Source organism: Oncorhynchus mykiss, chromosome 16 (genome assembly GCF_057628025.1).
Source record: "Oncorhynchus mykiss isolate SJ-2025 chromosome 16, ASM5762802v1, whole genome shotgun sequence".
NCBI classification, from domain to species: Eukaryota; Metazoa; Chordata; class Actinopteri; order Salmoniformes; family Salmonidae; genus Oncorhynchus; species Oncorhynchus mykiss.
In genome coordinates, this window is record NC_143037.1 from 18,593,558 (window position 1) to 18,607,799 (window position 14,242).

Consider the following 14,242-nt stretch of genomic DNA (forward strand, 5'->3'; position numbering starts at 1 on the left):
TGCACATAAACGACTCAGGTGGATGAGACGTACCTCTATGTGACTGGCAATGCACCCAACAGTCTCTGACTTCCTCTCCAAATTGTCTGTTGGGAAGCCACAGAATGACACAGGGCTGTTCTCTGTGGTTCCATAGGCAATCTGTCAATCCAAAGTGAAACCACACACTGTTCAATTAAAACATACAGTATCACCACGGTGCTATTCTTGACGTTCTACAACCCTGTGTCATTTGCAGAGGTAGTCGGAGAAGGTGACTGAGGGGGCATGGAAAAGTCTGTCCGTCTGTCTACCAAATCATATTTGTCACATACACATGGTTAGCAGATGTTAATGCGAGAGCAGCGAAATGCTTGTGCTTCTAGTTCCGACCATGCAGTAATATCTAACAAGTAACAATTTCACAACAACTACCATATACACAAGTGTAAAGGGATGAATAAGAATATGTACATAAATATATGAAGGAGTGATGGCCGAACTGCATAGGCAAGATGCAGTAGATGGTATAGAGTACAGTGTATATACATATGAGATGAGTAATGTAGGGTATGCAAACATTATATAAAGTGGCATTGTTTAAAGTGGCTAGTGATACATTTATTACTTCCAATTTTTATTAAAGTGGCTTGAGATTTTAGTCAGTGTGTTGTCAGCAGCCACTCAATGTTAGTGATGTCTGATGGCCTTGAGATAGAAGCTGTTTGTCAGTCTCTCGGTCCCAGCTTTGATGCACTGGGCCCACTGTCTGGTGGACAGTTTCCTGTCAGTACCGGACGTCAGCGTGACTTCACAGTTCCAAGGCTAGGACCAGCTGAGTCAGCGAGGGGCAGGGGGTGAGTCAGCAGGCAAGCCAGGGCATTGGAGCTCAGTGAGGTATGTGGTGCCCCCCTGACAACTGGCACACCTGTGCAGTAGGATGGTGCCTGCCCCCTTTCCCCTCTGTAAACCTCGCCCCATACATATGTCCTGCTGTGGCCTTTCACTGACCAGGGAGTCCTTTTCTTGATTACCGTTTTTAAATTGACAAATTTCAACTGGGTCGTCGGCAGAAGTTGTAAGTTGAGTGAAATGAAGGCTAAGATTTTATATAGCAGGACCAATGGAGTCAGCAATGGTTTCGTCCTCTGAAGCGCTCGCTAGACGATTCATCTGCTGCCACAAGCACATCCTTCTGAGGGCCAAGTCCAGTAGTGATAGAGTGGCAGAGTAGGGTCATCACTGGTGAACAGAAAGGCATTGAAGGAGCCGTTTGGGGATGGGGAGAATGTTCGCCTGGGCAGCCAGGAGAAAGACGTTCCCGATAAAATGCTAGATTTCTTAAGTAAACTCGAGATTCCACTTATCATGAGAGTGTCCATCGGACTCATAAACACACCCTTCTGAGGCCAAAGCGTCATAGGAGCTGAGCCAGCAAGCCCAAGGGCTGAAGTGGACAACTTCGCTCTCTCTCTCCCTCCATCCCTTCCTGTCTCTTTCCCCTCATGCTCCTGGTCAATTTCAAGTAGCCAATGGATCAGCGCTCGAGACCAAGGTCTCACATCTGGTTGGTTAAGGCCCACTCAGAGCCACACACACCTCTGAGTGAAAGCTAATGAAAAATATTGTGATTTCTAAACATACACTATCTGCTGAAACTCAATTCAGCCAGACACAACCTTGCCTCTATTTGGAAAGTGAGAGTGACCAAAGACCATTGTAACACCCTACTCCTTTTCAAAATAGTAGAAAATATGCACGCAGGCATGAAACTGGGCATTTGAAACCTTCTATTAGTGAGGTGAAGAGGGACCATTTCACATTTTTTGGACTTGAAAAGGAGTCCCGCCACTTGCCAACCATCTGGTGACGATTATGGGTTATAAAACAGCCACAAAGGAGCTCCTTTTCCTCTGACTGCAGACTGAAAAACAATAGAGACGTCTAGAACCCTAAACACTGGAACCTTAAATCTCTTACCTACCGCCTGACTACACTCAGGCAACTATTTTAGAAATGACTGACAATGGCCACGGCCTGTGGAGGGCCTCTTATCTACCCAACAAAAATCCAGGTAACCTGTACAGGTATACAGACCATTGCTATATTGGCTTGATCCACCAAGACACTGTATTTGATTTGGAAGCACATTTTGCCCTTCTTGAGTGCAATGTTTATTATATATAACTATTAATATATATATATCTTATATAACTAAAATGACCTAGAGATCCTTTGCCTGCTAAACATAACAAGCAACTGAAACTTATGCACGCACAAAACTGTTTGATTAAATGTCTCATGCAGAAGATCTGGAAGCTTTTTAGAAATTTTAACCAGAAGTTAGGGGAATTTAGTTGAGCTCCCTATGGTCAGTGGAAGATCCCGAACTGTGTGCGCAGAGTTAAACTCTCGGAGACACTTGACTTCCTCTTGCAGCCGTCTCCACGTAACACCTCGGTGAGCCCTCCTCAGATTTTTCCTCAACTAAATGTTATAAATAGTGCTGTGTTCTGTTCAGCGCCGTGCCGTCCTCCTCTCAAAGCCCCAAGTGAATATTTTTTTGCACTGCCCCCCTTTTCTCTCAGTCGCACACTCACTCTCTCACACCAGCTCACCTCTTGCCTTCCCTCTCGGAATCCTCTCTCGCCCTGAGAGACTTTCTGGAGGACTTTTTCTAGCTTGGAGTGCCTGCCAAGCAGTGAAAAGAAGCTCTCAGGAAGAGGCAGAAGACCGATAAGGTGGACAGACAAAAGTCTAGAGTAGCAGCGTCAGCATGCGGTGTGTGAGCTTCCTCTCGGTCTGGCCATACCTGCTGGTCCTTGGCCCGGTGGTATGGGGCGCTCCCAGCCAGTGCCCGGCCCTGTGTCACTGCCACGGGGACCTGCAGCACGTCATCTGTGACAACGTGGGGCTAAAGAATATTCCACAGGTGTCCGAGGCCACCCGTCTGCTCAACCTGCAGAGGAACAACTTGGGCAGCCTGCCCACCGGCTCCTTCGCCAGCAGCAAGGGTCTCATCTCGTTGCACATGCAGCACTGCCAGCTCCGCGAGATCGGCGGACAGGCCTTCAAGGGGCTCAAGAAGCTCATCTACCTCTACCTGTCCAACAACGAGATCACCAGCATCAAGCCGGGTGCCTTCGAGGACCTCACCGAGCTCACCTACCTCTACCTGGACGGCAACCGCATCAGCGACCTACCCAAGGGTATCCTCTCGCCCATGATCAACCTGTTCATCCTGCAGCTCAACGATAACAAGCTGCGCGACATCAAGCCAGGCACCTTCGCCGGAGCCAAGGACCTGCGCTGGCTGCACATGAGTGGCAATGAGATGAGCTCGCTGCAGCCGGGCTCTCTGGACGAAGTAGAGAACCTGGCCATCCTGCACCTTGACAGGAACAGGCTGTCCACCTACCCTAGTCTGGCCTTGAGCAAGCTGAGAGTGGTGGAGGAACTGAGCCTGGCCAAGAACCCCCTGAGAAGCATCCCTGACAACGCCTTCCAGAGCTTCGGACGCTACATGGAGAAGCTGCACCTGGACGGCATGGGTCTGGAGAAGGTTAGTCTCTCAGATTGTTTGTGGGATGGGTGTGGGTCCTTTTTGTGGGTGCAAAGTGCTTATTGAGTTGGGAAGAATCAAGCGGGGATTGAAACTTTAAGAGAACGGCAAGGCAATAACATGGATGTGGTAAATAAGTCTACTATGACGAGTAGATAACAATTCATTTCAAACCTTAGAATATTGAACATTTACAACAGATCCATTTCATGCAACCTGAATCTCATTTATTTGACGCAGTTAGCCATTCAGGAGACAGAGAACGCTTCAGTAAGTATACATATTTTGTATTCTTGTCTACTCTAGCAACCCTGTGGATTAGGGAGGCTCGTTGTTTGTTTGTTTTGGTTCTGGCTTGCCATATTTCATCTGCTATTTATATGTACAGTCTGGCTTGCCATATTTCATCTGCTATTTATATGTACAGTCTGGCTTGCCACCGGCCAACTCCCTATTTTCTAGTAGCCAAAAGTTGTTTCTCTTTTCCCAGTTCTGTGGTTGCGTACTGTAGCCTGAGGAGGGCAGATAATAATGTGAGGTGGTTTAGTAGATTGCTACCATTCATCATATGATCACTGACAGTTCAAATTTATGAGAGTGGAATACTCAAATCAAATTTTATTGGTTGCGTACATACTTAGATGTTATTGCGGGTGTAGCAAAATCCTTGTGTTCCTAGCTCCAACAGTGCAGTAATATCTAACAATATTCACAAATCTAAATATAGAAATATTAGGACGAACATTGGAGTGTATATATATATATATATTTTTTTTTTAAACACACAGTATCAGTCAAAAGTTTGGACACACCTACCCATTCAATGGTTTTTCTTTATTTGTACTATTTTCTACATTGTAGAATAATAGTGAAGATATCAAAACTATGAAATAACGTAGTAACAAAAAAAAGTGTTAAACGAAATCAAAATATATTTTATATTTGAGGAATGCTTTTCCAACAGTCTTGAAGGAGTTCCCACATATGCTGAGCACTTGTTGGCTGCTTTTCCTTCACTCTGCATCCAACTCATCCCAAACCATCTCAATTAGATTTAGGTCAGCTGATTGTGGAGGCCAGGTCATCTGATGCAGCACTCAATCACTCTCCTTGGTCAAACAGCCCTTACACAGCCTGAAAGTGTGTTGGGTCATTGTCCTGTTGACAAACAAATGATAGTCCCACTAAGCCCAAACCAGAATGGATGGTGTATTGCTGCAGGATGCTGTGGGAGCCATGCTGGCTAAGTGAGCCTTGAATTCTAAATAAATCACAGACCACCAGCAAAGCACCCCCACACCTCCATGCTTCACAATGGGAACCACACATGCAGAGATCACCCATTCACCTACTCTGCGTCTTACAAATACACAGCGGTTGGAACCAAAAATCTCAAATTTGGACAGATTTCCACCAGTCTAATGTCCATTGCTCGTGTTTCTTGGCCCAAGCAGGTCTCTTCTTATTATTGGTGTTCTTACGTAGTGGTTTCTTTGCAGCAATTCACGCAGTCTCCTCTGAACAGTTGATGTTGAGATGTGTCTGTTACTGAAACTCTGAAGCATTTATTTGGGCTGCAATTTCCGAGGCAGGTAACTCTAATGAACTTATCCTCTGCAGCAGAAGTACCTCTGGGTCTTCCTTTCCTGTCGCAGTCCTCATAAGAGCCAGTTTCATCATAGCGCTTTATGGTTTTGCGACTGCACTTGAAGGAACTTTCAAAGGTCTTGAAATTTTCCGAATTGACTCACCTTAAAGAAATGATGGATTGTCGTAATATGGACTTGGTCTTTTACCACCCCTACCTTGTCACAACACAACTGATTGTCTCAAATGCATTAAGGAGGAAAGAAATTCCACAAATGTAATTTTAAGGCACACCTGTAAATTGAAATGCATTCCAGGTGACTACCGCATGAAGCTGGTTGAGAGAATGCCAACAGTGTGCAAAGCTGTCAAGAATATGTAATATAAAATATATTTTGATTTGTTTAACACTTTTTTGGGTTACTACATGATTCCATATGTGTTATTTCATAGTTTTGATGTCTTCACTATTATTCTACAATGTAGAAAAAATAAAGAAAAACCCCTGAATGAGTAGGTGTGTCCAAACTTTTGACTGGTACTATATGTGTGTGATGTATATACATTGTGCACTTTCTCCGCATCGCTCTAACTGTAACCTAATAAGATCCTTATGACTTATCCACCCATATGGGAAGAAAATAGGTCACACAGGCTTTGGGTCAGGATGCACGTGCTGAGACCAGCGGGATCTCTGTCTCGGGCTGTTTGTCGGCAAAACAGTTGCCTGTGGTTTTAGCCGGTGTTTTAGCCCTGATTGCTCTGCTCGCCATATGGTGTGGTACAAAGAGATCTCTTCCCCTGAAAGTGTGTAGGTCAGGAGGATTGCACAGTGGGAGAGAGGAGTGGTATTCTAGTCTTACGTTGCTCCATTCCCATATAGAACTGTAGTTGGTTGGTGGACTGTTGGCGCTGAAGATTGGATTCATGTCCAATTTAGCTTGGTGAGGACAAGAAGTGGAGTTGGCGGAGGGATCCGGTCCCTGCTGTTTATATTAAGGAGATATGGGCGACACATACATGCCGTCCTAATTGGGAGAGTTCAAACAATGTCAGGTGGCATCACCTAGTAAGCATCACACTCTTCAGCTTCAGCTCGTACAGTACTGTAAACCCAGACACACCATCATACAAGGGTTCCTGAAGCATAGCCCGAGATATCCTTGACCATGCAGTGAGTGGGCGGCGTTGACGCAGGTCTTGATCATTCCTGAGGTTCAGGTTGGTGTGTGAGGTGGGTGACCGCCTCATTACACTTAAATGGTGCAGCCCGACGAGGTTTTTAATATCTGGCTAGCTTCCATCCTTTGGTGGGGAAGGAGTTTAACTGTCATACAGACACTCCAAGGCTATATAGTTCAGGGAACAACAGCAGACACAGTCCAGAGAGCACAGGAAATGGTTTCCTGTCTAGAGATAATCGTCGATCCTACACCTAGTAACGCATAGCGTAACAATGTAAGAGGTAACAAGGTTGAATGAACCCCAGTCAAGGCCTGAGTGGAGAGATGGGAAAGGCATGCCTCGAAACACTTATCACATATACTGATTGAGGGGTTAGCTTGCTGCTGCCCATTCATTCCAAACTCAGTTAATCCAATATTTGAGTTTTTCAAATCATAATACAGTATGGAGAGATTCCACAGGGGAAATGGTAAAATAACAAGCATCTCTCAGGCAGACTGTACCAGTGAAAGTGAGGGGAAAGCAGTGTGAGATGGCAAGGTTTTGGGGTGGCGGGGGACATGGTGGGGGAGAGTAAAAAGCAATTTTCCAGTCAAATGTGGGTATTTTTAGGGTGTTTTTGTTTGCTAGCCCGTATCCAAGCATGTACTGTACCAGCCAAATTCTAGAATTTTCAGTGTGTTTTTTCCCCTTGGCAGGAGGGTCCTGCCAACAGGTCAGTAAGGGTTAGGAGACAGGTAAATAGAGGCAGGGTGTTCCGTAGCCCATGAAGGACGGGTATTTTTAGCTTGCTTAGGTGAATGGACAATTGGGCCCTTTGCAAGCGTTCTTGGCAGAGAAGTGGCTCAGAGAGAGAGACTAAAAAAAGAGAGCAAAAACAACCTGGCCACGATGGAAGTCATCCATCTTCCATTGCTGCAAATTACCAGAAGCCTCCACCTTGGCACTTGCGCCCTTCTGCAGTGGAAATTTCCAAAAGACACCTCAATCAACAGCCTCATCTCTTATAGTCTTACATAACATGTTGCAAAAGCCCACCCTCCTCTCACGGCTGCCCCCGGAACCTCCTTCACGCCCTGTTAAGAGGCTAAGAGCCAACCCACTGGACAAACGGGTTGAGTCAACGTTCTTTCAAAGTCATTTGTCAACATTTTGTGATGTGGAAAATGCATTGGATTTGGAAAAACGGTTGTTTTGAGAGTCAAATTTCAACCACAGGATTATGTCATCATGTTAACCAAATTTCAACAGACAAACCCTGTACAAATTCCCCTAAAATGATACCTTGAAAACAACGTCAGATCTTCAACATTTATATCCACTATCTGAAAAAAACCAGCTGGGCAGCACCTCCTACTGGATAACTGATCTATCTACTGCTACCTGTTGGTCTCCCATCCAAGGTTTTAACTAAGCCCTGCTTAGCTATGATATTTGTCACTGACTATTACCAATGTGCTATGATGAGAATGATTGTTAAGATCTCACTCATGCTATCAAAGTCATTCCAAAAGGGTAGGTTTAACAGAACAAATGAAAATGTGACCATACTTTCACTCATATCATCAATGATGCTATTTAGGCCTATATAGCATTTACAATGTCAACAACTATTGTTTCAATTCAACCCAGAATTCAACTAAAAATAAACAATAAAATAAGCCTAGGGTTTCAAGCTCTGGTTGATTGAAAATGACAGGTATTTTTGTAGACAAGTTAACAAATGATATGTTGAATTCATGTCTCCAACTCAACCAAAAATACAAGTTAAAGAATAGGATTAAGCCCATCCAAGAAGTAGATATGCCTATATCTCCTTTTAAAATGTTGATATTTGGTTGCGTTGTCAACCAAACACAATTCAATGTTACTTTTGTAATACAGTAAATAGCCTAAAGTTATCTTACAAACTAATGTAACATTCAACCTTAAAATGAGTAACACATCCATGGCCATATTAGGGTTACTGTAACTATACATTTCTTTTATATGTAATCATATAAAAGCGTGAATGTTCAAGATAGCATGCATCGGTAATCACAAGTTTGTGGAGATCCTCACAATTGCTGTAATATTCTGTGCAGAATCTTGAACATCATTGATCACTTGCACCATGTACTTTTTATGTCATCTCAATTGCAAGCCAGGTCATTTGGTTCTGCTATTAAATGAAAACACAGTGATAGATATTTTGTTTATTTACACAACAAATACATCTTGACATTGTATTCCCATTTGGTGCTTTTAAAAATGGTTGAAAGCGTAGCGATACACGTTTGGGTGACAACTAAACCAAAAACCAGACATTGTTTTTCCATTGGAATTTGGTTGTGCTCTTAGAGGATTGAAAGTACAGTGAGGACACGTTGGAAATTCAACTAACTTTTTTTGAGTGGGTGAATATAGGTTGTAATCCCATTGATCAACGTCTCAACCAAATATTACCCAATTATTCACGCTGAAGCATAACAGGGTGAACATCAGCTCATCTTGCACCTCTGTGGAGTTTTTAGCAGCCTCAGAAAATGCGTATGAAGTTTGGGAGAAGGGAGGGGTGAGACAGTCCAGTTTACATAAGCAACGGTACAGGAACCAGTTATGAGTGGAGGCGTTCATGTCAGACAGAGTGACATTGCTGGAGAAAAAATTCTACTTCCATTTACAGCACCAGGCATGCCTTCCCTGCCATGTGAGAAAGGGGAGATCTACTTTCTTGTTGAGTTCAGGGTTTCAATCAGTCACATGAAGCGTTTATACTTGCAATTAACTACTTTTGGATTTGAAGGACGAGACTATTCTTGGTCATGACATTATGGTTTAAATATCTCTCGTCAAAGTCTACCTCTTCTGATGAAACTGAAAAGCCTCCTAGACTGTGTCTTATATCTGTCTGCCTGTAGTTTTCTGACGGGGCGTTCAACGGCATGACGGCCATCAAGTCTCTGCACTTGGACAACAACAAGCTCAAGTCCCTGCCCAAGAGCCTGGAGTTCACCAGCATCACCAACCTCACGCTCGCCAACAACCCCTGGAGCTGCACCTGCACGCTAGCCCCTCTGCGCAAGTAAGTAATGACCTCACCTTTACACACACATACAGTAGGAATTCTTACCTGGAACTGACACAATAGAGGTAGAAAACCCACACACAGACAGTTGTCTATTTGATATGCACACTAAACGGAATCCATGAATACATTTCAACATTCTAAAACCTTGATTAGCAAACATATTATCCAAACCGCGAGAGAGAACTTCCAAGACTCTGTATGTCTGATTCTCTTGATTTCCCTCCACTAGGTGGATGGATTCTAGCCGCCAGCGCCCTGATGCGCTCTGTGCCGCTCCGTCCTCACAGAGAGGAAAGCAGATCAGGGACAGCTCTGCCTTCAGCGACTGCACAGTTAAGACAAAGAGAGCCAAGAAGGGCACACGCCATTAAAAACACAGGTAAAACCTGACTGACGATGACTCGACGAAATACAAAACTAGTCCGTAAATAGGCAAGTTGAAACCTCAGTCAAGTGAAGTTATGAGCTGAGCTTAGCAAGCCTAAGAGTTTCTCAGTATCAGACTTGAGATGTTGCAGTCATATGCATTGTGATACATATTTCACATTTTTGTTGGTCCCCTTCTGGCTTCAATGCTTTCCTCACGGTTTGAATTCTTACAAAAGGATTGTATTTATGTGTTTGGGGACTTGGCACAACATGACATTGGATTGAAACGATAGCACTTAAGGTCGGGGGATGGGTTTGGACCGGCCTAGCTTGACATTCTTCTTTTCCCTCAGAACTCTGTCTTCTGTCCTCTGGCTGTTATTTTCCCATCTTGGCCTTGGGGTCCTGTCCAGAAAAGAACAGTGTGTCCCGGTCATGGTGTTGAACAATTGGAGGGCAGACTGTTTGACTTGGCTGCTGATGTTTGTGTCTTTCCACAGGAAACGCTGCCTAGAGGGGAAAGGCCTGTCCAGGTGACAGGCTCGGTACGTGTGCAGAGAAAGAAAGCGACGCTAACTGCTACTTAAAGACCGTCCATCTCACTATCTGCCAAATATCATGCATCCCACAACCAACATTCAGACGAGCAGCCATGTTGACTCTCCTTCTCTCGCTCTCCCTAAAGCCAGCTTTACACCCTCACCTCTCAGGACCCCATCACCTGCTGCTACAGCAACGGCCTGCATCATCCCCCAAGCCCCCCCTAACAACCTTCCAAATGGAATGTTCCAGGCCAGGTCTCCCTTTATTTAATGTGGTTCACTCGGTTGGTCATGTCTCGCTTCTCCCATGAGAAATTCTGTCAGACTGAGAAAACAACATCCTGAAAGGACTGTGACCGTAAAACGGACCTTGACATATTGTGACTTGACCCGACTCCGCTCAAAACTCTGACCAAAGGTAAATGACACAACACAGCGCAGGCGGCTAAGGACTTTTTCTGAACGGGTTTATGAGATAATGGAGCAACGGCAAGTTGAAAAGGAACATAGTCAGAGATGACAGAGAGGAGTCCAGTTCTCCAGCGGTATCTTTCGTTTAAAGACTGTCCTTTGTATGTATTCAATCTCCCCAGAGATACAAAAAAATAATAATCATGCTTACATGAATGGAGGTTGGAAGTGTTTGCAGTGCCTTTAGGTCTGTTATCACAGGAGGACATGTTGTACAGTTCAAAATGGATTAGAGAATAGGTAGCAGAGGTGTCATGTCTGAGTCTTTGACTAAATATTTAGCCTTTTCCACCCCCCCCCCCCCCCCCCCCCACTCCCACTGCTGTGGCAATGCTTACACTTGTGACATTTCATTTAAAGTAATTGATTTACATTGAAAACAAGATACTTTCTACTGCTAAATCAATGGATTATCTATAGGCATTGAAGACTTCCCAAACTCTGGGAGCATGTAGGTACCCCCCTTTCCCTTTCATAACTCTTAATATTTGACTCTTCAGCATCTTTTTTAATGTATATTGAACATCATATTTTGGGGGGTCATCTAAGAAATAAATATGTAACCTTGTTTGTACTGATTCCATTTTCAACTACTCTGCGCTAACATATTAACAGAGAGATCATGTCATAGGAGCGCCAACCTTACTCCCAGGGAGCTACAGAGTTTGGGGGTTTGTCCCAGCCCAACACTAGCACACCTGCTTCAACTAATCCAAGTCTGGATGTGTATCTTATTAGCAAAAGCATGTGAGTTAGTGCTGGGCTGAAACAAACGCATGCCCATCCTGTAACTCGCTAGGAGTAGAGGTCGGCACACAACTCTGCAATAATGAATCTGGAAGGACGTTCTCGTATGAAAATGTCTCCCTCTAACGAAAAAATATATTATCTGTACCCAGTAGTGGTCCTGAAGGGTTACCCCACAGCTGGTTTTGAGCTTCCACCTCTAACCAGGGACTGACTCAGGCCTGGGAAACCAGGTGAGTGAACTCTCTGGACAATAAATAATATTCAGTAATCATTTAGCTAACTTTAATTAATCAATTAACTTAATTAAGAAAACATGACTCACTACGAACTCCTTAATGCCCATGGTAGAAATGACCTTCTTCACTATTTCAGGTGGACACGGGGAACCAGCCATGATGCCTAAAATGCATAAATAAACACATCTAAGATACAGTACATTTGATATAAGCAATATAAAGATGGCTCAATAACGGTCCTACAGGACCCCCCGAGTATGCAGGATTTCATCCCAATCAATGGCCATCCTAACTCATCTTCAATCCAGCCGATTTCCAGAATATGATTAGAACAGAAACAAATGAGCGGAGTTAAAAACATGATCTCTCACCTCCCTCCACAGACGACAAGTCAAACTTGGCCAAGTCAGGCTGGCCCAGCATGTCGATGTACATAGTAGGAGTGCCATAGACAAAGGTACACCTGGTGGAGGGAGGGGGTGGGAAAAGTGGATACACTTGATCGAGGCGCAAAGCACACAACCTACACCACAGTTTACTGTCCCAGAAATGTCCTCAATAACACTGAATGCATGTTTACCACCAGGACTTAGTTATTTCTGCCATACCTTTCACTCTCCATAGCTGCCAGGTTGGCGCGTCCGTCGTACCCAGTGGAGGGAGAGACCAACGTGATGCCATGCGTGGCCATGACAATGCCACCACCCACCGAGCCGAAGCAGTGGTACATGGGCACAGGCAGGCACACGCGTACCTGAGACTGAGGGGACATGGATTAAAGACTACCCTAGTGACTCTATGGCTATGTTTAGACAGGCAGCCAAATTCTGATTTTTGACCAAGTCTTCTGACCAATCAGATCAGCTCTGAAAAAGATCTGATGTGAAAGTATCTGATGTGATTGGTCAAAAGACCAATTAGTGGAAGAAAAAAAATCTGAATTGGCTGCCTGTCTAAACGCAGCCTAACTAACTCATTGTCTGGAATCATATGTGTCTGTGTAGGCAGGGCACTCACCCTCCAGTCATATCCAAGTCGCATGCCAATGAAGTAGGCATTGTTGACGATGTTGTGGTGGGAGAGGGTGGCACCTTTAGGGTTCCCCGTCGTACCCTGACATCAGACAAACAAGTACGTCAGAGAAATAGTGGGCACAAAGCAATGCATATTCGCAAATGCACTTGAATAGGTCAACTGGGGCATGCACAGGTGACATGCATCATGACTAAATACTGTTGAGTATTATGATTCAGATCCCTGTCAACAGAGGATTTAACATGAATTCACAGTATAGATTTGTTGGACACCATGACCATGTAAAGACGAACTGTGAGCACAGGATCAAATGGGAAGAATAGAGAGTGAGAGTATATACAGTTTACTAAAAGTACCGATGTGAACTGAATATTGATGGGGTCGTCGAAGGACAGTTTCTTCTGCAGCTCCTCCAGCTGCTGCATGTGCTGGCTGCTCCCTGCCTGCATCACGTCCTCTAGGTGGTACATCCCCGGCTGCCGGCTGTCTGTCACGATCACTGTGTGGAGGTCAGGGAGTCTGAGGAGGGAGGGTCACACGTAACAAAACATTCAGATAGAAATACATTATGTAGAATAGAACAGATAATCGTGTGAGCTCAGTGGAGTGCAATGTAACTAATGCTGAGCGATTATCTGACATTTCAGTTATTTTTAAACAACTAATTGACTGAAGTCGGTTTGTATTTTTTTCTGTGAGTTTAATAAGCACATTACACAGTTTCTGTAGAGATAAATCATATCAAGCCCCAACTGTGAGATATAGTAGGAAGTTGTAATTTCCAACAGGCCAATATTCTACTTAGTTGAGTGCAGATAATGTGGCAATTAACTACAATGACCATAATTCATTGCGCGCAAACTTTTTCGTTCTGTGCTTTTTTTTTTTTTTTACAACTGCTACGTAAAAGAGAGAAGAATGCGCGATCTAGTGGTATCTCTACTGGAAAATACAAGATCTAAGTCAGGGATGGGCAACTTTGATGGGGGTGCACATTTTGACATTCGGTGGTAGAGAAAATTGAAGTTTTAAAGCAAATTTGCTGCATTTCTACACATTTTGCCATGGGGCAGAGAAGAAATGTTTGCAGTTTTTTTATATGATATATGAGTGAGACTTAAAAAAAAACATTTGTCAATCAGTGGGGGCCCCCCGCCCAGTAATTCAACCATGATAGTAAGTTTAGATATCTGGCCACTAAACAAAGCAATCTAAAAATGTTTTGCCTGACATGGGCTAATTGACTGACTATCAGTGACTATTCTAATAGTAAGGTGAGATGACAGAGTTTCCCCCCAAAAAATATATATACATATTAGTATTACATTTTTTATTGATCCGAAGGCCTTCAAAAGGGGGGCCGCTAGTTGCCCATTCCTGATCTAAGTGTTTGACAGTTGGTATTTAGCAGTCATAAAAGTATGCCTTATTTACTTTGAAGAATAATTACTAAAAT

At 43.9% G+C, this 14,242-nt stretch overlaps 2 protein-coding genes across 4 annotated transcripts in view; one reads left to right on the plus strand and one right to left on the minus strand.

Annotated features, from left to right (window-relative positions):
- acsf2 (acyl-CoA synthetase family member 2) overlaps positions 1-14,242 on the minus strand; it is a 33,598-nt gene that overhangs the window by 2,755 nt on the left and 16,601 nt on the right. For all 3 annotated transcript variants that reach the window (XM_021565037.3, XM_090202133.1, XM_021565038.3), the window contains exons 6-11: positions 13,143-13,305; positions 12,769-12,864; positions 12,360-12,511; positions 12,123-12,214; positions 11,838-11,914; positions 34-141 (exon numbers count right to left, since the gene is read on the minus strand). In XM_021565037.3, the coding sequence (XP_021420712.3) occupies positions 34-141; positions 11,838-11,914; positions 12,123-12,214; positions 12,360-12,511; positions 12,769-12,864; positions 13,143-13,305 (688 nt within the window). The remainder of the gene's footprint in view (positions 1-33; positions 142-11,837; positions 11,915-12,122; positions 12,215-12,359; positions 12,512-12,768; positions 12,865-13,142; positions 13,306-14,242) is intronic.
- On the plus strand, positions 140-11,333 carry chad (chondroadherin). The gene is made up of 4 exons (XM_021565039.3): positions 140-3,541; positions 9,214-9,377; positions 9,613-9,762; positions 10,253-11,333. Exons 1-3 carry the CDS (start codon positions 2,756-2,758, stop codon positions 9,752-9,754), a joined length of 1,092 nt encoding a protein of 363 aa, XP_021420714.2. The 5' UTR covers positions 140-2,755; the 3' UTR covers positions 9,755-9,762; positions 10,253-11,333.